The sequence below is a fragment of the Tenrec ecaudatus genome, chromosome 16 (genome assembly GCF_050624435.1).
Source record: "Tenrec ecaudatus isolate mTenEca1 chromosome 16, mTenEca1.hap1, whole genome shotgun sequence".
In the NCBI taxonomy this organism is placed as follows: domain Eukaryota; kingdom Metazoa; phylum Chordata; class Mammalia; order Afrosoricida; family Tenrecidae; genus Tenrec; species Tenrec ecaudatus.
Window position 1 is genome coordinate 107,876,108 of NC_134545.1, and position 23,028 is coordinate 107,899,135.

General features: G+C 55.7%; 1 protein-coding gene across 1 annotated transcript; it reads left to right on the forward strand.

Annotated features, from left to right (window-relative positions):
• Positions 1–215: 215 nt before the first annotated feature.
• FANK1 (fibronectin type III and ankyrin repeat domains 1) lies at positions 216–21,650 on the forward strand. The gene is made up of 9 exons (XM_075534461.1): positions 216–385; positions 9,811–9,935; positions 12,533–12,614; positions 13,623–13,697; positions 15,219–15,284; positions 17,367–17,532; positions 19,706–19,849; positions 20,256–20,333; positions 20,480–21,650. Exons 1-9 carry the CDS (start codon positions 216–218, stop codon positions 20,549–20,551), a joined length of 978 nt encoding a protein of 325 aa, XP_075390576.1. The 3' UTR covers positions 20,552–21,650.
• The last annotated feature ends 1,378 nt before the right edge of the window (positions 21,651–23,028 follow it).

Consider the following 23,028-nt stretch of genomic DNA (forward strand, 5'->3'; position numbering starts at 1 on the left):
CCTTGGAAGGAAGGGTCCCTGCAGGGTGGGTGTCGTCTGCTGGTGGAAGCCCCTTCATCAGCGGAAGCCTGTATCCTGTTAGTGTTTGAAGCGCCAGGGGTGGCATGTGCGGTGTATACAGTGGGCGCGGAGACACGAGGTGGGCCACTGGGCTGCAGTCAGGCCCCTGCGTGGCCCCTCATCCTGAGCGACAGTGTTGTTCTCTTTCAGCCACCATGCCATCGTCAAAGCCTCATCCACCCGTCGTGGGCAAAGTGACACACCATAGCATCGAGCTGTACTGGGACCCAGAGAAGGCACGGCGGCAGGGGCCTCCGGAGCAGTGGTTCCGGTTTTCCATCGAAGAAGAAGACCCCAGGATGCACACTTACGGTATCATTTATACGTAGGTGCACTGCGGCGCTGGCCCTCCCTCCCCTTGTTTGGTCGCCTGCCCCGCTTAGCTAGAATGGGTGCCGGTGTCTTGGGAAGGTCGCGGCTGGCGCTGAGGTTCAAGCAGAGGCCACTCTGCCCTGTCTTTTGCATCCATGTCCTCTAAGCGTGGTGAATTTTAGAGCATCCCCGTAGCTATAAGCTTTGATGTTCAGCTCCCCAGCCCTCTGCAAGCAGCTTGGTCTTCTGAACTACCTGAAAGGTCTATTTTTAAGATGCAGTGTGGAGAGAGGCAGGATCTAAAGGTGATTTGATTAGATAGGTGTCGAGGCTCTTTTGTTCGAAGATACAGGTTGGCATCCTCCTTCCTGGTCTACACTGGGCGAGGTCCCTGACTTCAGATCCTTCCACTGTCCCCACTGTCCCCTTGGCAAGGTCCCCATTTCCGCAGGCTGCCACCATCTCCCCCTCAACCAGGCCAGCAGGTTCCACAGTGGGGCCGTTCTCACTCTTCTGTGGAATGTGCCTGCTTCTGCCTTTTCACCATTAAGGATCCTGGTGGTGCTGTGGACTAGGTGTTGGGGTGCCAAAAGCAAGGTCCGTGGCTCACACCTAACGGCTATTCTTCTGAAAAAAGACGAGGCTGGCCGCTCTTGTAAAGACTGACAGCCTGGGAAGTGCTACCAGTCGGAATCAACTCGATCGTCCTACGTTTGGATATTTTGTTTGTTTTTCACGCCATTCAGATGTCCTTGGATCAGAGAGCCCACACTAAGAGGAATCCTCGAAAGCAGGCGTCCTTCCATTCCGGGCATTCAGTCCTGTGACCTGGTCCCGTGTGCGTAGAGCTTTGAGTTCAGCATGGGAGCGTGCCACCGGCGTGTGTGTTCTCTTTCTATCGCCCTGCCAGTGAGAGGCAGCCACCGAAACGGAGGGTCACACTCGGCTTTCCTGAGCTGTGAAAGAACGGAAGGGCAAGGATGCAAACCGCGAGCTGCAGTATCGAAGGGTTCTATAGGCACACTACCGATCGATGCAAGGAGCCTCAGAAGAACCTGGAAGGAATCCACAGAGTCACTGTACCGAAATCAACCCTTACAGGTGATAGATAAGGTCAAGAATCAATCATACTGGAGGAAGAAGTCCTAGCTTGAGCTGCACTGAAGGAGGCAGTATAAGACAAAATGACTGAAATGTGTCAACAAGTTGACGGAGCACTGGAAGCACTCACTCATCAATGCCAAGAAATTTGGAAAGGGACGTGGGGGTGCCTGGCCCAACCGACTGGAAGAGATCCATGTCTGTGCCCATTTCAAGGAAAGGTGGCCCAAGAAATGCATCATTGATATCACATGCAAGCTAAATTTGCTGAAGACAATGGTCACAGGAGTTGCCAGAGGTTCAGGCTGGATTCAGAAGAGGACGTGGACAAAGGGGTATCATTGCTGATGTCAGATCTTGGCTGGAAGCAGAGAAGACCGGAAAGATGTTTATGTGCACTCTATTGGCTATGTAAAGGCATTCAACTGTGTAGACCATAACAGAGCGATGGGGTAACATTGAGAGGAATGGGAATTGCAGAACACTTAATTGTGCTCATGCGGAAGCTGGACCTGCACCAAGAGGCAGTCATTAGACCAGAACGAGGGAGCACTGCTTGGTTTGCAATCAGGAACTGTGCGTGTCAGGGTTTGTGTCGTCTCACTGTATGCTGAGCAAATAATCCCCAAACGACTCTGTGAAGAGGACCACAGCCCCAGGGTTGGAGGCAGGCCATGAACGACCTGCGACACGCAGATGACACGGCCTTGCTCCGGCTGAAAGCGAGGGAGAGTTGAAGGAGTTGTTCATGACTGTCAAGGCCTGTAGTCTTCCGTGTGAATTGCTTGGGTTCAGAATCAATGCTCGTGGAAGCTGCAGTCGAAAGATCAGTGGTGCATAAAGCTACTTACTGCACAAGATCTCTTTAAGGTGTTGACGAGCAAAGCTCGTGACTTTGAGGTCTAAGGTGTACCTGCCCCAAGCCATGGTCTTTGCAGTCCCCTCACATGCTTGTGAAAGCTGGGCGAAGCCTACGGGAGACCCACGCAGAATGGATGCATTTCCGTTATGGAGAATATTGAAAGTCCCATGGGCTGCCAGAAGAACACTCAAATCTGTCCCGGAAGCAGGACAAGCCAGAAGGCGTCTTAGAAGCGAAGATGGTGTGAGTTCATCTCATGTGTTTTGAACACGTTGCCCGGAGGGGCCCGTCCTTGGAGACAGGACATCATGCTCGATAAAGCAGAAGGTCCACAAAGCAGAAGACCCTCAATAAGATGGACCGACACCGTGGCGGCAACAGTGGGCACATGCCTCACCCTTGCAAGGATGACGGGATGCAGGTCCAGGCCGTGTTTTGTCCAGTTGGAGGTAGGCTTGCTCTGAGTCAGAACTGAGTGGATGTCGCAGAACAGAGATAACAAGATAGCAGCGGCAGCGGGGGCGGCAGCGGGCAGCATATATGGCAGGAGTCATGGTGCCAGTGATGAACACGCTTGGCTGCTTCCTGAAAGTCTGGTGACTTGAGTCTGCCCAGAGGTACCTCGGAAGAAAGGCCTGGCGATTGGCTTCTAAAAAACCAGCCACCGAAAACTCCATAGAGCACAGTTCTTCTCTCAAGCACCTGGGATCACCCGATGACAACTGGCTTACTGGTACGTAAAGTGGGTGAGAGACAGAAGTCCTGCTGGCCTGAGCAATGATTCAGCTCAGGGGAGTCTTGCAGAATCTTGGCTGGGTTGATAACTCCTGGAACACCCTGGAGCAGTGTTCTCAACCTTTCTAATGCCATGACTCTTTCATACAGTTCCTCAGGTTGTGGTGACCCCCCCTCAACCATAAAATTATTTCCGTGGCTGCTTCATCACTCATTTTGCTACTGTGATGAATTGGGCGACCCCTGTGAAAGGGTCATTTGACCCCCAAAGGGTTGCGACCCACAGGTTGAGAACCGCTGTTCTAGAAGCTACCTCCTCTGACCGACTCTTTCCCAGCAGCCCTGTTCCTGTGGCTCTGGGATTCTGGGGCTGGTGGTGTGTGAGCTGAACATGGTCCCTCGCTTTCTGACCAGAGATCCTCCTAAGTGTGTCCATGAGCAGTTGTAGGAGATTGTCCCCAGAGAGCCCATACTGGTGTACCCTGCTCCCCCTGGTGGCCACGTTGGGAAGTACTGTGGCATCCCACGCCTGGGCTTCTGGACACGGAGGCAGTCAGGACACAGGACTCTGTCTTCACAGCAGGGTAGCCTTTGCGCAAGGTGGCAGGTGCAGGCGCACCGGAAGACGCCAACTGCCGAGTAGTTCTCCTGAGCTCTCAGGACCGACTCTGCGCCTCAGTGGTCAGAGAGCTCTGAGCCTCAGCATTTGAAAAGGGTAGTTTCCGGCTAAAAGATTGAGCTGCTTAAAAAACCAAAAACAAAAGAATGAGCTGCTCTCACTATTTCTTCAGAGAAAGAAAAGCCGCATCACTTCCCGGCCCCCCATTTCCCTTTCCATACAGGGTGTGCTTGGGAGTCCTGGGTGCAGGGGGTATGCTACATACCTCTGTCCTGACCTGGGCCGGGCGTCCAGCCCTGCTGAGAGCCCCTGGTCTCCGGCCCCCATGTCAAGTGCGCTTGTGGGCATTTCCGCAGTCCAGGAGAAGACTCCCAAGATGACCGGCCAGGCAGAGCCGGCCCAGGCTAGCACATCCCTGTGCCTGCGAAGGGCCTTACAGAGAGAGGCCGCTAGGTGGCAGGATGACACCGTGTTTCTCTAGACCGCGTCTTTTGTTCTGAGACCCCTCTCTGCAGGTAAGCCTTAAAACTAGAAACGCTTTCCCTGGAACTGCCCTGAGCTGAACAGTGTGGCCTTGGCCTTGGGGACTGGGGAACTTCCTCTGACTTAATGGGTCCTTGTCATGTCTGCCCTCGGCTCAGGGAGACTCATCTCTGCTCAGTCTGACCCTCGGCAGCTTCTCCCAGCCAAAGACCCACCTGGTTTTGTGAGGGCAGCCCCAGAAAGGCCCTCCTTTCGCCCCCTCTTCCTCCCCTGAGGACACCCCGTTTCCTGACCGACTTGGACAGAACCCCTTCCCAGAGCACCAGCACACTGATAGGTGGACAAAGGGGCCTCTCCCCCCTTAGCTTGCCTGCTCCTCCCAGGGCTGCCTTGCCCCCACTGTGGTCAGGATGGAGCTCAAGACCCCAGGCTCCCATCTGCTTTCTGACCTTTGGCCTGTCTTGCCCTTGTCCGGGGTGCAGGTTGCCTGTTTCCCAGGTGAGGACAGATTTTCCCCGGCCTGTTCTTACATCAAGGAACCTTGCTGACACTGGGGGCTGAGCATTAGCCTGCTAACCGGTCAGTGACTCGGGCCCACCAGCGCTCCAGCAGAGAAAGAAGAGGCTGTCTGCTCCCACCAAGACCTAGGGTCGCCCTGAGTCCCAGGGACTTGGTGGTGGTCCCTTGGGTGTCGTTTTTAACCCTCCTTACTTCTGCCCATCCTTTGGGCCCCAGTAAGAGACGTGCTTGCTGTTGCATTCGTCTGCTCAGAGGGTGGCATTGAGCACCTACTGTGTACCGGGCACACTTCTGCGTCTTGGATGGAGGTGCAGCACTGGTCGGAGAAATCCCTCCTGATGAGGCGGGGCGGGGATAAGGACGGACGAGAAACGAGGCAGGGCTGGAAGTGAAAACAGCCAGTATGTGTCGTCAGGTGCTACAGCAATGCTGTGCACAACAGAACGAAACGCTGCCAAGCCGGGCTCCATCTCCAATGCCAAGTGTGGTAGACCCTGCCCCTCTATCTCCGCAAGGGTTTTGTCCCTTTTCTGACTCTCTACCAGGCAGGATGCCCCTTCCCCAAGGACTGGATCCTCCTGACCACATGCCCCAAATCCGTGAGACCGAGTCTCGTCATCTTCAGAGTGTTCCCCTGGACTCCGCGGGATATTCAGTGTCCTCTGCCAACACCGTGGTCCAAATGTATCCATTCCTCGGTCTTCCTCCTTGATTATCCAGCTTTTACCTGCATCCAAGGTGCACACCTTAGTCCTCAAAACGACATGTTTGCTTCGTAGCCCTTTCACAAAGCGATCTTCTGTGATGGATGAGCAAGATGAGGCCGTGTGCCCCCATAAAGCTTCGAGGTCCCAGAAACCTTGTAGACCAACAGTTCTCAACCTGTGGGTCGCGACCCCTTTGGGGTTGGAACGACACTTTCACAGGAGTCACCCAATTCATCACAGTAGCAAAATGACAGTGATGAAGTAACAACGAACATAACTTTATGGTTGGCGGGTGGGGGGGTGTCACCGCCACATGAGATGGATGAGAGGGCCGCGGTTGAGGTTGCTTAGGCGTCAGGAGTGGCTTGATGGCAGTGGGGTTCTTGTGGCCACAGGTCTGCCCAGTGGCATCCATGGGTTCGTGCCCCCTTGCTGCTTTCTTGGGCTGGACCCGAGGAACGTGAGCTCTCCTGGGAAAGGTCAGTCTTCCTGACAGCAGTGTTGCTCTTTTCCTTAGCTTGAGGTGTCGCCCACCCTGAAGGGCCGCAGTCCCTGATCTGCCTCAGTAAGGGGTTTCGATGAATTCACACCAAACCCACTGCTGCCAAGTGCTTCCTCTCACAGCAGCCCTGTGCAGAGCTCCCGAAATGCCACACGGTTTTTGTTTTTATGGGCGTGAGATGGTCTCACCTCTCTTCTAAGACGTGACTGGTGGAATCAAACCTCCACCCCTGCAGTGGCAGCCCACTGCCTAACCCACAGTGCCACAGGGGCTCGCTCTCACGGCGTGGGGAGTGGTGACACACATTAAGGAGCGAGTCCTAGGGAGGGGCCGGGGGTGCAGGGAGGACTGTCTTACCGAGAAGGTGACTTGTGCACATAAGCTTGAGGCAAGCGATGGGTGGTTTGTTGTCCGGTACCATCCAGCCAGTGCCGACCCACGGTGGCAGTGCCGACCTAAGGCGGCCTTATGCTCAATAGAAGGAAACACTTCCTGCTCCCGTGGAGCCTCGCGATTGTCCCCATGCTTCTGAGCCCCTCGTTGCAGCCACAGGGTCAATATAGCTCATTGAGGGCCTTCCTCTTCCTCGCCACCCCTCCACTTTACCTTCCAAAGCATGATGTCCTTCTCCAAGAGGGCTGGTCCCTTCTGACACCATGCCCCACATAGGTACAGGTCAGTCTCACTGTCCCTGCCTGTAAGGAGCACTCTGGCCGTACACAGATTTGCTTGTCATTTTATCAGTCCGTGGCACTTCCAATATTCTTTGCCAGCACCACAATCCAACTTCACATGGATTCGCCTTCGGTCTGCCTTGTTCAGCATCCAACTTTCATCTGCAGGTGAGGCGAGTGAAAATATTCTGGCTTGGGTCAGACACACCTCTGTCCTCAGTCACCTTCTTGCTTTCCAGGACTCTAGAAGGGTTCTGTGCAGCGGATCTACAAATGCAACTTGTCCCTCGATCTCTGGACGGCTGCTTCCCAGTGTGTTGATAGTGGATTCAAGCAAGACAAAATCCTTGACAGCTTCAACCTTTCCTCCACTGACCACCAAGTTACCTATTGGTCCGGACGCGAGGGCTTTGGGTCTTCACATCGCGTTGTAACCCACACCGAGGGCAACAGTCCTAATGAGCAGTTAGAGCCATGGGAGCTCCTCAGGACGGATGAGTCCAGGCAGAGGAAGTAGCAGGTGCAGACCCTCATGGTGGGAGCGGGCCTGGTGTGCTCCAGGAACATTGAGGGGGAGGGCTGACCAGGAGCAGAGGCCCCTGAAGTGACACAGGGCTCTGTGGCCTTTCCTTTCAGGGGGAGGGAGAAGGGTGGGGGAGGTCATGCGGGACTGCTGGGTGGGGGGAGGGGTATGGCTTTGTGAGCATCACTGTCCGCTGGATTGAGACAAGGCTACCGGTAGACCTGGTAGCAAGCAGTGTGTGTGGGGGTGGGGGGAGTGGCCAGGGGGGCAGGAATCAGTGAGGAGGTTTTTGCAGGAATGGGGGAGAGAAATAAATGGCCCTGTGAGCGAGAAGCGATTGCCTCCAGGTTACATGATAAAGATCTGTGGAACTTGCCGGGGAACCGGATACGGGAGGCAGAGAAAGGCAGTCAGAGCATCAGGAGTACAGGGGAGGCTGCAGGCGCCTTCGGTGGGCACATCTCTGTGTAGCTGCCACCCTGCTGCTCCCAGGGAGTGCCCTGTCCTCCAGCCAAGGTTGATCTCTCCCCATCCCTCTGACTGCTGGAGCTGAGGGATCTACCCGCCTGCTTCTCCCTTTCCCTGGGAGGACGTGCTCCTGGGCCGTGGACCACAGAGGGAGGAGAGGCTATCTCTCTGGTGGTGGAGCTTGGGAGAAGGGACTTAGGAGACTTCCTGGGTTCACTCTTGGGGACACTCTTGCCTCTAGATCCAGGGGCTTTGGTGGCCCAAAGGTAGGCAGTTCAAACCCACCAGTCAGCCCCTCTGTGGGACACAGGAGACAGCCTGCTCCTGTACAGATGACAGCTTTAGGGCGAAGTTGCAGAAGCAGATCCACCAGTCCTCCAGGCTCCCCGCGAGCTCGGTGATTCACTTGACAACATGGGCTTGGTCCTCGGGGCTCTGCCTCTCCATCAAGCCTGGCTTCTCCCCAGCCATTCACTTGTTGAGCGCTCCCTGCGCCGGGGAAAGATGACGGTGTCAGAGGGGCTCTGACCAGGTCCACCGCCACGCTCCCAGCCGAGTGTGCAGCAGGAATGACCTAACTTCCATGTGGTCCTTTCAGCCACTCTCCCTGCCTGCTCCCTCATCTTGCCACCCCGCCAGCAGGAGGCAGGTCCTTCCACTGCTGACAGGTCTGTGCGGACTTTGAGCTGGCCCAGTGCTCCCTCCCCAGCCTGCACTGCGCCTTGCAAGCCCTGCGCACCAGCTTCTGTGGGCTGGGTTGCAGGTCTGGGCCCGGCATGGAATTGTTTAGGTTGCACGTAAACATCACTGAAATATTAGTTGTGAATCCCGAAGCGTGGCTCTCATCTCTGTGGAGGGTCTGGCAAGGCTGGAAGGAAAACCCAAGATGGATAAAAGGGGGGAAAAGAAGAGAGGGGGAACAGTGGTTAACCCGGAGAGTGTGGAGTTTGGAGGTTAGGAGAGGAGAAGAGGAGAGAGATCTGGAAGTAGTGCCCCTCTCACCCTCGGAACCCCTCCAAACTCCTGAGTCTGGGGTCCAGGGGGACTCTCAAGGGTTGGAAGGGGATACACGCTGGTCAGTTGGATGCTAATCTAGATTGTGGGCAGCACTGGGGAGTGCAAGTTTCTGGAAACGGAAGCCACACTGCAGACCTTGGGAGGACTTGCTATCCCAGAGGCAGCAGCCAGGCCAGTGGCAGAGGGCAGGAGGGCGGGTCTCCTGGGAAGCAGGCTGCCCCCTCCACCGCTCTTGGTGCTCCTTGGGCAGTCCCATGATTTGACCGGGGCCCATGGGTACCCATCACACCCTCGACAGTGTCCTGTCCTAACGTGTGTGGCATCAGCTTCCCATAGGCTCCTCAGTGACTGGACCATGGGGCCCAGTGTGAGAGGGCATGCCTGGGGTCCGCCAGTGGTTTCCTGGGCTTGCTGCTTCCCTCCTCTTACTCAGGTGGTCCTCAGAGAGGGTCCCCCTCCCCCTCTCCCCCACCCCATGTTACACCCAGATGACTAGAGAAACATCCAAAACTCCCTCTTCAGACTCATAAAACACACGCAATGATGCTGCATGCAGGAAGATCACAGACCAGTGGGTAGAAAGTCCTGTGGATCCAGAAGCGGTGGACGCATTTCCAGGGCTCTGGCTGCCATCAACGTGGCTCGAAGTGGCTTGTCAACAGGAAGGGGAAGCAGAGAGAGAGTGGCCCGAGTCCAGGGAGAAAGATGGAAGGAGGCTGGCGGGCCTTGGGAAGCCATTGATCTCAGTCACCTTCCAATCAAGCTGTGACCTGATTGACAGGCTAAACTCTGCCCACATGTTCCCATGGGAGTCATGTCAGCACAGAAAACCAACCTATCATACCCGCTTTGCCAAGACCCCACTTTAAAGCCACATACTGCCTCCCTGAGACACGTGCCATCTTTCCCACGTGGAGCTTGGTCTCTTGAGGATGGGCCACCGGGCCAACATGGTTATTTGTCCAAAGTGCTCAGCTGTGTGCCTGCTACCTGGCAGGAGCTGGGCGAGGCCCTGGGATTAGAGAGGACCCACCCTGGGTCAGGATGGAGGTGCCAGGGTGATGTGGCCCCTTGCTCCCCCAGGCTACAGTCCAGTGTTGGAGATGGACAGCTCAACAGCAGGGCCAGAGCCGTCCTGACAACAGACAGTGTTCCAGAATGTTCCTCAGAGGCTCTCCTAGCAGCAGACGGCTGGTGCTTTCAGCTCTGTGTGTCTTCCGCCCTCTAGGGGATACTCCACAAAGCACGTCGTGGAAGGTCTGGAGCCAAGGACACTGTACCGGTTCCGGCTGAAGGTCACCAGCCCCTCTGGAGAATACCAGTACAGCCCGGTGGTCACCGTGTCCACGACCAGTGAGTACCCCGAGGGCCTCCAGCTAAACGCAGGTCACCCCGTTCTCACAAGCTGTGATGCGCCGTCCTGTGGGTAGGCCGTGCCTCGTGGCAGAGGAGTCTAGCTGTGCTTTCTCGTGGTGTGCGCTGTTTATGCCAGAGGTACCTCGTTAGACAAGGCCCGTTTGGTACAAAGGGGCGGAGTGACCTCTCAAGGAAAAGGACCAAGGGGGTATCTGGGTGAGCTCCTCCTCTGCAGGGCAGCAGGCAGGGCCTGTTCGGGTGGCTGTGGGCAAGGACAGTAATGCAGGATTCTGCCCTGTTTGGACAACCTCACGGCCTTTGAGTACACACACACACACACACACACACACACACACACACCACACACACCACCCCCACCCCCCCGATTCCTGGGTCGCTGTGAGGGAGGGAGAAACAGTGCCCCTCCCCTCCCAATGGAGGACAAGCGTGGAAGGGAGAAGTGGTCACCAGAGGGGCTTCCACGGAGTTTCCAGCCAGCCCTCTGCCCAGGTCATGTGGTTGCAAAGATTCCAATGGCCTAGGGTCTTCCTCCTGGGCACCCACTGCATGTTGGGGCGCCTGCATTTGGGTTGTACAGAGCAAACCTTTCCGGAGTGAAATGTTTTTGAAACATTTTCTTTGATGGGCACCTGTGTCCTGTGGGTTCCAGCTGTCTTTTAGGCATCCATGTTTGCTGTGGATTAAATGTCACCCAGACCTTATTTAGGTCCCCAAACTGCCCCTCCTCAGGGGGGAAAATTACCCAGTGTCCCCCAGCAGTGCGGACATTTGCCCTCCGGCCCATCATCCAGCGTAAGGTGTAGGTATCTGCTCTTGCAGCCCCACCCCTGCCCCCGAGTTGCCCTGGTGCCCCCATCAGGGGGCAGGATCACCTGTGTCAGGCCCTCTAAGCTCTTCAGTTGGAAAATGAACAGTGGAGGGGAGTGGGTCCTGATGCCTGCAAAGCAGAGAGCTGAGCTCAAGCCACGGGTGGTCAGGGATGCCCACTGGCCAGGAAGACACAACTGCAGAGACACCGGAGGGAGAACAGCCACAGACCAGATGAGAGGGCTGAGTTCTCTGGGTGGCCACATGGGAGGGAGGTTCTGCTAGTAGAGTTGTGAATGGGAAGGGAAACAGAGACCGCCAGGCAGAACAGAGTGGAGGGTGGTGAGAGTCAGGAGCTCCCTCTCTTCTTCCTGGGCAGGCCCATGGCCCTGCTAGCGGGTTGCTGCCCGCCTCCACTCCGCTTATCATTTCTACAGCAGCCCCTCCCAAGGGGGCAAGTCACTCAGAGCTAAGAATTGGAAACGTCACGTGTTGCACAGGGCAGCCCGCAGTGGCTTCGGTGGGGCCCAGAGCTTGCATTCTGCCTGAAAGGAAGTGTCTCTAATGGCGCACAAAAACAGGTATTTTGCCTGAATAAAGGATGGTCCATCCTTTTAAAACTCAGAGAGAAAAGGGTTTCCAGGTAGAGTAGACGAGGCTCTTGCTTAAAGGAGGCATGCAGTTGTAATCAGCCGGGCTGAGAAAGGAAGGGGACCAGCTGCTGCTTGCTAATTGACAAGTGTCTTGTCCAGTGAGCTCATCACTGATTCACGGCGTTGAAGAGAGACGAGAATTCCACCCAGAATGGTGTTCCTTCCATGCCGCCGTCCACACAGAGTGCACGTCCTCCTGGACTGGGGGGCTAGTGGGGGGGGGGAAGGAGCCCCCTCTTCCTCCCTCCTGCCTCTTGGAGCTCACATTCCCTTGGGCTTAGGGGACCGCCCTCCTCTGTCTCCCACCTCTGATGCCCATGCCCTGCTCGGCTCTGCTTCCTCCTGGTGGGGCACCCCTCACACCCTGACATGGTCTGAGGATGCCATCTTCCTGGGAGGCACTGAGTGCTGATTACCCATGTCAGAGCCACGGTGGCACGGTACTGAGGGCCCAGGGCTGTTTCCACGAGGGGAACAGCAGGGGTGTGTGACAACAGCCAAGCTTTGCCTTGGTGTAAGACCCTCCAGGGCCCAGACTCGCCTGAGTCGATGAGCTCCCCGGGACCTTCACAAAGCCACACTCTCCCGACTGGAAACTCTCCCAAACCTCTGTCGTGCTGGTGGTGTGCTGGGACAGAGCAGAACTGCCCCATCGGGTTTCCCAGGTGGCCATCTATATGCGGGGGGCTGCTGCATCTTCTCCCTCAGAACAGTTGGGGGGGTCTGAACTGCCCGCCTTCTGGTGAGCCGGGAAGCACCTCACCCATGGTGCCACCTTTAGGACTGTGACACCTTTTGAAACCCACCCATGGCCATTGAGTCAGGGCTAACTCCTGGCTACCCCATAGGACATCGGAGAACTGTCCCTCGGGGACTCTGAAGTGCCCCATCTGCACCGGGGAAGCAAGTGGACTGGGCAGGGGGCGTGTCAGACTAGATGCTCCATGTTATTTGCAAACATGAGGTCTTTTCTAGCGAACGCAGTCCTGACCACAGGCCCCATGCCACATGCCCTCTTGGTGGCGAAGCTTGCCCTCTAACTCTGGGCGTGAGCGCTCTCTGGCTGGGACTGTGCTCCCCTCCTGACTGCCCGTGTGTCTCCCACGTCCTCAGGAGAACCCATAAGCAGCGAGCACCTCCATCGCGCCGTCAACGTGAATGATGAAGATCTGCTCATTCAAATCCTTCAAGGAGGGTGAGTACTCTACGGGGGTTGGGAGTGGGAATGTTACGGTTTTATCTATCTATCTATCTATCTATCTATCTATCTATCTATTTAAATAAAAGTCCTCCAAGCGCACAAGCCAGCTCCTGATTTCCTAACATTCCCAGGCCCTGGCCTGGGTCTCCGGTGGCCCCTGTGAGCTCGTTGGCAGGCCTTGCCCATGTTACTTTGTCACCGTTCTAGGCAGCATCTGAGAAGGCAGGAGGAAGTGTGGGCATTGTGCTTGCTTCCCACAAATTACTTCTGCACCAGGCTTGTATTCCCATGGTCTTTTAGGCAGCTTCCCGCCCCGCCCTTCCAAATGCTTACATGTAATTCCCGATAGCACCAGAGAATTTCCACATGGAAACTTTGTAGCACAGACAGCAGGTAAGGCCCCGGAGGGTCAAGGGCAAGGGGCCTGCCTCAGCGAGGCCTTGACCCAATAACCCTGCCACCCACATGCATAGCGAGCCAACCTCCGGTAGCTTTCTTGACTTGGTCGTTCTGAGCACCTTCCACAACAGGCGTTTGTGAATTGGGGCTCTCACAGGAGCGGAGAGGGTCCCCTACCCACAGTTGGAACTTCCACGGGGGGCTCGGTAGCTCTGCTCCTTCCTCCACGGGGCATCACTTTCTGCTGAGGACGTGGGGTGGGATTCCAAGGGGAAAATGAGGGTCTGGCTGAGAACCTGCCATCGAGAGAGCCAGCACTCTGCCTGGGGGGCTCTGCTGCATCGCGTAACGGCTTTGAGCTGACGGGAGGACTGGTTTCAAGTGAAATTATAGCAATTTGCTCTTCTATTCTTGTACCTTGGAAACTCTTAAAATATTAGGCTAGGCAGTCTGAGACCACACAAACTTAATGGCCCAGAATAAGTGGGGAGTTTTGGCAAAAGGAACCATCTTAGCACTGGTACCCGGCCAGTGCACCCTGCTCCTCCTGGAGCCCCGGGGAGGCAGGGGGCACACCCATCTCTCTCCTCTGGTCCCCTTCAGCAATGTGAAGATCGACGTGCCCAACAAGCTCGGCTTCACTGCACTGATGGTCGCTGCCCAGAAAGGATACACCAGGTACAGCTCTTGCCTTCCTCCTCCCCGGCAGGCGGCCCCACCTCACTCCTCCCAAAGGCTCAGGTTGGGCTGGGAAGCACAAGGGCCCCGGGGAGTCCAACTTCCTTTCTCTGTCCAAAGCTGCGTCTTAGCCTGGCTTCCCAACTCTGCCTGTCTTCCCCCAACCCCCTGCTTAAAGAAAGAGAATCCCAAAGGAGAGCATGGGCCACTAGATGAACTGTCTACCTTAGGGAGGTAGCTAGTGACGCACAACATAGTTTCTAGAAAAACTGGCTGTTGGAATTTGGATTGCTTTTTTTTTGTTAAAGGGGGAGGTAGATACGAATTCTAGCAGACAAACTTCCCAGGTGGATTGCTAAGCTATCAGTCTCCTTGATGCATCTCATTAAGCCTGAATGTTTGTCTTATCTTTCTTTATTGCAAGGTGTCTGTTTGTTTTTTATGTTTAAAATTTTGTCCCCCTTAAGCTTAGGTTTTGTACGTAGGCACCTCCACCCACCTTCTCCAGGAGGGAATCCGCAGCAGCATGACCTTGGAGAAGAAAGGGGGTAGGGGGTGCAGGGTGAACAGCAGGTTGGTCTCAAGATTCTAATGGTCTACTTTTGCTCACAGAGGTGGTGGTTTGTAGTGGATTTTTCCCCTCCTTTGAAACCCAAATCATACTTTTTAGGCATCATGTGCTAATGGACTCTCTAATCTCTGCTCCAAGCTTCTTAGGTACTTCCTCTTCCTTCCCACGCCCTCAGGGACCGCCCTCCTTCCTGATTGGGCCTTAACCTGCCCTCCAATCACCACCTCAGGGTTCTCCTTCCACTCTGATCTCTGAGACTCTTCCATCCTGTTGTCTGCTCCGAAGGAGGCTGTCTCTAGTGTCTTGCTGTAACCGCCACACAGGGAGGCTGTGCCCGAGCCCAGGCTCTCCAAGGTGGTCAGGTCAAGAGCATTTGCCCATTAGAAAACACAAATGTAAATACATACAAACACCTTATTTTCCGACTCCTTTTACATTTCCATTTCTAAATCCTCTTGAAGAATATCTTCATGCTGCCCTCTTCAGATCTGAGACGTGATGGTGCAGACGAGACTGGATCGTTTGATAGTCCAGTTGATTTCTTACAGCGAGTGTGTTCTTAATCTCAGAGCTGACTGTGCAGAGTGAGGACCGAGGCGCAGAGTGTGTGCCGAGGCGCCATGGCTTTTGCAAAGAACCCGAGCCTTTCCCTTTGTTTGCCGACCACCCTACTGTGCGGTGCCCTCAATGCTGCTTATTTTATTTTCCTTGCATGTTGCCGGCAAACATTAGCATATAGATCTACACAAATACCCCCCCATGCTCCCCCCCACCCCCGGAAGGCATGGTTGACCTGTGAGTGCTGAAGGCCCTCTCGTTTACAGAAGCACACTATGGTTGGCTGGCATGCTGACCTTCGCCCTGTCTCTCAACGTCAATGCATAGGGTCCGCCAGTCAGTCTCGTGTGTCCTCACGGACCTGCGTCCTCCTCTAAACGTGTCTCCTCCAGGCTTGTCAAAATCCTCATTTCAAACGGCACGGACGTGAACCTCAAGAACGGGAGCGGCAAGGACAGGTACGCAGGTGGGGTGCGGTCCGGCAGGTGTTGCTGGTCTCACACACGTCCCATTAGATTTGTGCCCAGAGGGCTTCTGATGTCACCCAGGCTTTCATTCTTTGTCTTCTGCCTGAGCGAGCCAGCGAGCAGGCAAGCACACCCCAGATGAAGGATGTTGGTAACCAGTGTGGTGCCCAGCAAACGGCCGCTCGTTCTTCCCAGCCTTGAGCTGGGCGTTTGGGGGTGAGTGGGTGCCTTGGACTGTGACCCCTCCTTCAGGGCCCTCGGGGTATTTCAGCCTTACTCTACTCACTGAGAGGAGCCCTGGTGGCATAGTGGTTATGCCATTGTTCTGCTAACCCCAAGGTCGGTAGTTCCAAACCCCCCGCCCCTCCGTGGAGAACAATGAGGCTTTCTGCTGGCGCAGAGTTGGAGGTGTCAGCCACCTGCAGGGGCAGTTCTACTCTGTCCTCACAGGGGTGCTGTGAGCCGGACTCGATCGAGGGCAGTGTGATAGAGTGAGTCTGCTCAGGAAGGAAGGGGAAGGGGGTGCTCACAGTCTGAGAAGAGACACCAGTTGGGCGCTCTGCTGAGGAGGAAGGGCTTCCTCTGGACAGAGGAGTCTGTCCCAGGGGAAGCTGATGAGAGAAACCCAGGAACCTGTTTGCAAGGTCATGAATCACAAGGACAAAGAAAACCATTGTCAAACAGAAAAGCCATTGTAGGCTATTTGTCACTGTGAGAATGTTTCCAGAAGACACCTGAGATGATGATTCAGGATCATCACTGGTCGCACAGATTTAACGCACAGGGCTTGGTGCTCGAGCAAGACAGTGGGCAGAACGCAGAGCCTTTGCGCAGCGAGCTTGTACCTCGCTGCGGATCGAGGCATGCGCACTGCAGGCCAGGGAGGTGTGGAGCGTGGCGCGCGGGCGCAGGACACAGCCACTCAGGAGAGCGGAGATTCTGCCCACCTCCCCCGGTGGTGTGGTGGCCCCGAGAAGGATGAGACTTTCTACTCCCACAAAGTTACAGCCTCGGAAACCCTCGGGGACAGATCAGCCCTGTCCTTTGGGGTGGCACGAGTCAGCATGGGCAGTGCCACCCTCCCTGCACATAGGCAAAAGTAGATTGAAACGAGAAACGGTTTGGACACCACTTCTGAACGAATATGCCCTTTCCCGAGCAACTCGGAACAGCTCTTTTGGCCAAAGTAGAGCTAAGCAATCAACTTAGAAAGCAGGAAAATGAACAACACAGATGCAAATAGAAAAAACAAAAGAGATATTAGGTAGGGGGAAATAATTAGAAGTAGAAATTGATTAATTAGAAATCAGAATGACTGAGAAGAGATGCCTGTTAATTAATACCTCCCCAACACCTTACACACACACACACACACACACACACACACACAGCCATCAAACCAATTCCAACTCTCAGAGGCTCTAAACGAGTGGACCAACCTGTCGTCACTCCAAGGAAGAAGCCAAACAAACTGAGGACGTCGAGGGGGCGTGATGGAGCCAGGAAGACACAGGAGGGCAATGGCTCAGATGTGAGGCTGTTCTTATAAAGAGATGCGATAATTTAATTGAAACAATACTTTCTGAAGAAGGAAAAAAGTTGCGAAAATTGACCCCAGAAGCAGACATTTTAAAATGGCCAACATCCATGCAGGAAATGAAAATCTGAGTCAGGGAACGAATTCCCTCCCATGCCGGCTCTGGCTGTGCGCATCTGCTGTGCCTGTGAGTCTTCACTGCTCCGGGGTTCAGCCAACGAGAAGCTTGAACTTTTCCAGAGCAGGAGCAGAAGCGAGACAGCAGTGACCCAAAAGGTGGGAGGCTAGAATCCACCCCGTGGCCCCAGAAAAGTGGCTGGCAGTCAGCTCTCATCCAGATGGCATCCAAGGGGCCACCTGGGGGGCAGTTCTGTCCTGCAGGGTCTACCTACAAGGGTCCACCAGAGTATCGAATCAACTTGGCCCCTTGCCCAGCAGTGTCGCGGCAGGCATGAGCTGAGTCTGGCGGTTGTGCCCCAGGCTGACCGCCGGGCCTCCTGCACTCTCCGCCCAGTCCCGGCGCTCCTGTGTTGCAGCCTCATGCTGGCCTGTTACGCCGGCCACCTGGATGTCGTGAAGTACCTCCGAAGGCACGGTGCCTCCTGGGACAGCCGAGACCGAGGAGGATGTACGGCTCTGCACTGGGCAGCGGACGGAGGCCACTGTAGAGTGATCGAGTGGATGGTCCAGGATGGCTGTGAGGTAGGGGTCCCCCATAGCTATGGGGTGGGGCAGGGTCCATTTGCTCGGCCACTGACAGAGAGGTTCAGGGTTGAGCTTACCCAGAGGCAGCTCAAAAGCAAGGCCCGCCCAGAGATCCACCTCTGGAACCCCGGGGGAGAGCCCTGTGGGGCTGGGGCTCCTCCCCGCATGAGGGGGCCTCCCCACCCCCACAAGTCAGGTCGGGTCAGGTGTTGTGTGGTGTGTAAAGAGGTTTCCAGGTGGGCACGTGGAACCAGTGGTGCCCTGGTGGCACAGTGGCTACAGTGCTGCTTGGCTGCCAGCCCGAATGTCAGCAGTCTGAACCCAGCTGCCACTTCTCGGGAGAGAGATGGGGGGTCGGCCTCCCCAAGATCCCGGTGGGACCTCTCTGCCCTGTCCTGTCCTGTCCGGTGGCCCTGAATGGGGAATAGATAAAGGTCCTTGTATAGTCACGGCAGAAAACTCTGAAGAGGGGGGTTCCAGACCTTCCAGAAGTGCAAGAGAAACCTCAGGCCACAGACCAGATGTGACAGACAACATGCTGCCCGGGGCAGGGGGCCCCTGGGAAGGACACTGGACTCTGGAGCCAGGCCTATGTCCTGGCTGGTGTCGGGGTCCTTTCGGGATGTCTCTGAAGGGCGACTGCTGCCCCAGGGGCAGCCGGGGGCCCACAGGTTCTCTGGAGTGAACCGTCTCTGCCATCGAGAAAATTCCATTTTATCATGATTCTCATGTGTCTCTTAAACAGTGTATTTCAGAGAGAGGCACAAAGGTCCGAAGGAGACTACCAGTGGTCCTCTTGGCCAGCTGGGCCATGTTGGTCACTGGTGGTAGCCACAGCTGGGCTGCCATTCTTTATGGTGACCCCTGCTCATCTCTTGGCCCCAGGCAAGGGGTCTAGTAGACAGTGAAGGTTGGCCATTGTCAAGAGGACAGAAGCCCGGGGTGTTGGGAGTTGGAGGAGACAGGTCGTGTGGGCTCCGAGGTGGGTGATCTCAGAATGGCCGCTGTCTTTATCCGCAGTGTGCTGGAACTAGCGTGCGGGAGACAGTATAGGCCTGGGTGTGCCTCTCTGACTGCTGAGTGGGGGCAGGTGACATCCACATGGGCTTCCCGATGACTGTGGGAGACCTGGGGTCCCCCTCCCGGTTAGCACGATTGTAACGCTGAGTTTGCTGGATGCTATCGGTCAGTGAGCCAGTTGACCTCGGGAAGGGAGTTTGCCTCTCAGAGATCTGGTTCATTGGAAACCACAGGGAAAAACCCATATCCCTGCTTCTCCCTTGGACCCAGAGGCTCTGTGCACCAAAGCCAGGGGAAACCGTGCACGGCACCAGAGACAACAAAAGGATTTGATGGCTTTCCACAGCTAGCGGGGCTGGGGTGGCCCATGGGCCAGAAGAGTGCCTCAAACACAACCCACTGCACGGCCCAAGCCCCTCCAGGCAGCCCCTTGCTGGGGAGTCCAGGCTAACGGAAGCAGACTGTGGGTCAGAATTGGGTGTGTCTTTCAGCCCCACTCTTCCTTGGCACCAGAGGAGAAACATGGGCACAGTTTTCTTACTCTTCTAAACCCCTTCTGCAAATACACCATCCTGGGAGGTCCTGCTGCAGAGTGGACTCCTGGGAGGTGGCCACTCGGTTACTGGACCCCCCCCGTGTTAGAGGGTGCTGGATCGGCACGGCTAGCACTTCAGAGTGGAGAGCATGTCCTATAGCCAATGGTGTTCAATCTCCCAAGCGGCTCCGCATTGGTGAGCGTACGGTGTGTGCCATTTCCCTGACTTGAGAAAGGGTTAGGAGACGGGCATCCAAGCCCAGGAAGTGAGATGAGGTTGCTGCGGTGGAGGCAGTGGCTGTGGCCAGTTTCCTGGGAGCTGAGACTTGGGTGATTACGTTCACAGGACTTTCTCCCACCTTCCCTCTGCTGGACAGGAATGAAGATGGCAGTGGGAAGCCCGGGGGAGCCCCATGCTCTAAACACGGTCCCCACGGATCTTCTTACTGCATCTCCCTGTGTGGACCCTGAGAGCACAGTGCTGCCCACTCCCGTCCAGCCTAGAAAGACCCCTATGTAGTCCAAAGGAATTCAGATAGGCAGACCCTCCTAGGTTTAAGGGGCATATTTTAAGGGGGGAAACAGCTAAGAATGGCTCTCGGCTCTGCCTCCCAGGTAGATGTGGTAGACACTGGCTTGGGGTGGACGCCCCTCATGCGAATCTCCGCGGTATCTGGGAACCAGAATGTCGCCTCTCTCCTGATCGAGGCTGGAGCGGACGTGAACGTGAAAGACAAGGACGGGAAGACCCCACTGATGGTAAACCCTTCTCCCAAAGATGGCCTGGGGCTGGGTTTGGAGCAAGGGCAGAGATTTTTAAAAAGTTTAAAAATTTCCTATCAGCAGACAATCCTTGGCAGTTGGAGCAGCCCTGGGGTCTGGTTGTCGTCTTGTCCCCACGGGCCTGTTGTGGCATTGTGAGAATTATTGTCCCCACCCATTGGCCACTCTCTCTCTAGGGGTTTCTGGCCCCATCCCCCAGGGCCAATAGACCTATGAAAACAAAGGAGGGGCTGCCCCTGTGCCTGCCCCACGTCTTCACGCAGGGAGGCAGGCTGTGGCCACACGGCACGCAGCAGCATGGCTGTGGTGTCAGCAGGACACATGCTTGTCCCTGCACGGTCCCCAGGCCCGGCTGGCTCACGCCTCCCCCTTTGCCATCTAGGTGGCCGTGCTAAATAACCACGAAGAGTTGGTGCAGCTGCTGCTGGACAAAGGGGCGGATGCAGGCGTGAAAAACGAGGTAGATGACCCCCTCTTCCCAGACAGACTTCCCTCTGGGAAGTTGGGGGGGGGGCTTCAGAATCCTGGGAGATGCCTGTATGCGTGTCAGTTCAGATAAACGGCATCCTGCCTGCCCTTTCCTTCCCTCCTTCTTGTCTCTTCCAGTTTGGTAAAGGTGTCCTCGAGATGGCCAGAGTGTTTGACAGACAGGTTGGGACCTTCACCTTTCCGGACTAGCCCCGTAGTGCCTTTCAGCGCCCGCAGAGCCCGCCAGCCCCGAGGGTCACCTTCCCCTGCCTGCTCTGTTTGTCTAGAATGTAGTCTCCTTGCTGGAAGAAAGGAAGAGGCAACAGACGCTGAAGAAGGCCACCTGCTGAGCACTGAGGGCACTGGGAGCGGAACACAGCCGGCGGGCCACGGGCCGAGCGAAGAGTCCCCACCTCAGAGGGCAACGGTTTGATTTTTTATTTAGTTGAAGATTCACAGTGACTTTATTGTAACATGCAACTGTTCCCGCTTTGAAATACATCTTTTTACCTAAGTGTGTGTGTGGTGGGGGGGTTGATGGGTGTCTGTCGGATGGGAGGTCTTTTGCTCCCGTGCTTTCTGACATTAGGAACTACAGGATTTATGATGGGCATCACACCAACATCCACGCCAGCCTTCCCGCAGCTGGTCTTGAGCTGCTCTGCTGCCTGTCTTTTCAGTTTGACCTCGCTGCCCTGAGTCCGGCCTTCTGTGTGGCTTGGCCAGCCTGTGCCTTTGCTGGCGGTTGGCCCCTCCTAAAGTTCCTTCCTCGGCTCTTGGCCTAGAGTCCAAGCCCCACATGCAGTGTCTGCTCGGTCATTTCGGAGTCTGGCGGAGAGCGTGTCAGAACATACAGAGCCCCAGACGGGACGGCGGAAGACCCAGCCATGGGCCAAGTGCTGCCTTTGCCGGGGGCCAGGAGGCAGTGTTTCCAGTCCAGTACAGAACATGCGTGGGTGTTGACCTACCAGTTACAGACACATATGAGGGACCTGCAGCCACGCCTGTGGGCAGCAGCCAAAAGCCACCAGTGTGGGGTAGTGGGGCTTTAGAAGTTGGCCCCGAAAGTCAGTGGTGCGGGGAGGGGAATGAATGGCTGACTTGGTCCTAGAAAGCCCTCGAAACCATCGTCCCCGGCTTACACGACATGTCCATTCCAGCCCTCCCCTGGGGCAGAGCTAAGTGTTTGTCCAGCATGGCCCTAGACGGGTGTTCTAGGTAGTCAGCGCAATGGCCCTCAGCAGAAAAACCTTCCCTAGCCTGGCCTAGTGGAACGCATCCATTCTGCATCTCCACAGGTAAGTGCTGGCCAGACCACCAGCCACAGGGGTCTGCGTGGGAGACCAGCGAGCAGGTACTTGGAGCTGGCAGAGCTTTGGGGGAGGGTATAGAGAACAGGCACCCCAGCCGATGGCACTGACGTTGGCGGTCCTCAGCTGTAGCTCCCTGTGGTGTCTGGAATCCCCGCCCGAGGAAAAGGGCTTCCAGGCTGCTTAAGAGTCCTGTCCGTGGATACGTGAGTACTGCAGTGTTTCACCTTCTGGATAAGTGAATGTCCCTTTGGATTTGCCAGATGGGATTTAACAGACCCCCTCTGAATTTCCTCAGAGGACAGTCCCAACCTGACCGGTCTTTTCGTGACCCGTGGTGACATTCACCTCTGTGCCCTTTCCTGGCCCGCCTTGGCTGTGCCTCCAGCCCTCCTCCCAGGTGGCGAGGACGTCTCCCTCCTCTGGGCACTGGCTTGTCCTCTCTCTGGGATGGGACTGCTGTGTGGGAGTGCCAGGGGCGTAGGGATGGCGCTCGTCCCTTGGGAGCCAAGGTCTCAAGCCTCCCCACGTGGCACTGCCCTTCACCATGTTGCTCTAGCTTCTGGGGCGTCTGAAAGCTGCTCCAGCAGCCCAGGCCCCCCCCCACCCCCGAGAAGGGTCAAGGGCACCTTGCATGACTGTGATACTTGAGTAGGACACAGGTAGATCTTGGGTCATGGAGCTTAATTTCTCCTAAAACCACCACCTAGAAAGCACGGCTGTGTTTGTGAATTTGATTTCTCACAAACCATCTCTAAGCCCTTTGATTTCTTATTCAGATTTTTAACTGTTATGAATTGTCTCATGTTATCTCCCCAATCCCCCTTCCTTTGTCAGCGTGTATGAGGTCCAACCCAATTAGAGTGGGTCCTTTAAGCCTCACTTCTGAGTTCTTGGAGACAGAGAAGACTGGACACAAGGGGATCTGGGAACAGATGGCAGCAAGTATTCAGATGTCCACCCTCCTGAACCGTGAGTCCTTTTCTGTTCTTGAGACACACCCACTTGTGTGCTTTTGGTAAGGCAGAACTAGGGGCTGACACGGTAAACCAGGAAGGTAACCCAGTGTCTTTTTAGCACCTCTGCAATCACCACTCTACCCTCTGAGCTCAGTGTGGTGACAGGGGTCATTAGGGTTGTTGGTATCAAATTGTCCTTATCTTCCCAAGGACACTAAGGATGCTCTTGGTATCCCTTTATTTCCAAGTTGACCTCGCTGGATTAGGGTGGACTTGTCCTTTCTCGCCTTTTCCTCGACTGGATTGTTGGCTGCGGTGGGGCTGGCTCTCTCGGGAGTCAGAGTGGCACACTGTTGCCCTCTCCTGTACTGTCTTCAGCATCACTGGCGTGTTTGAGCCCATCGTTGGGGCGATGGCA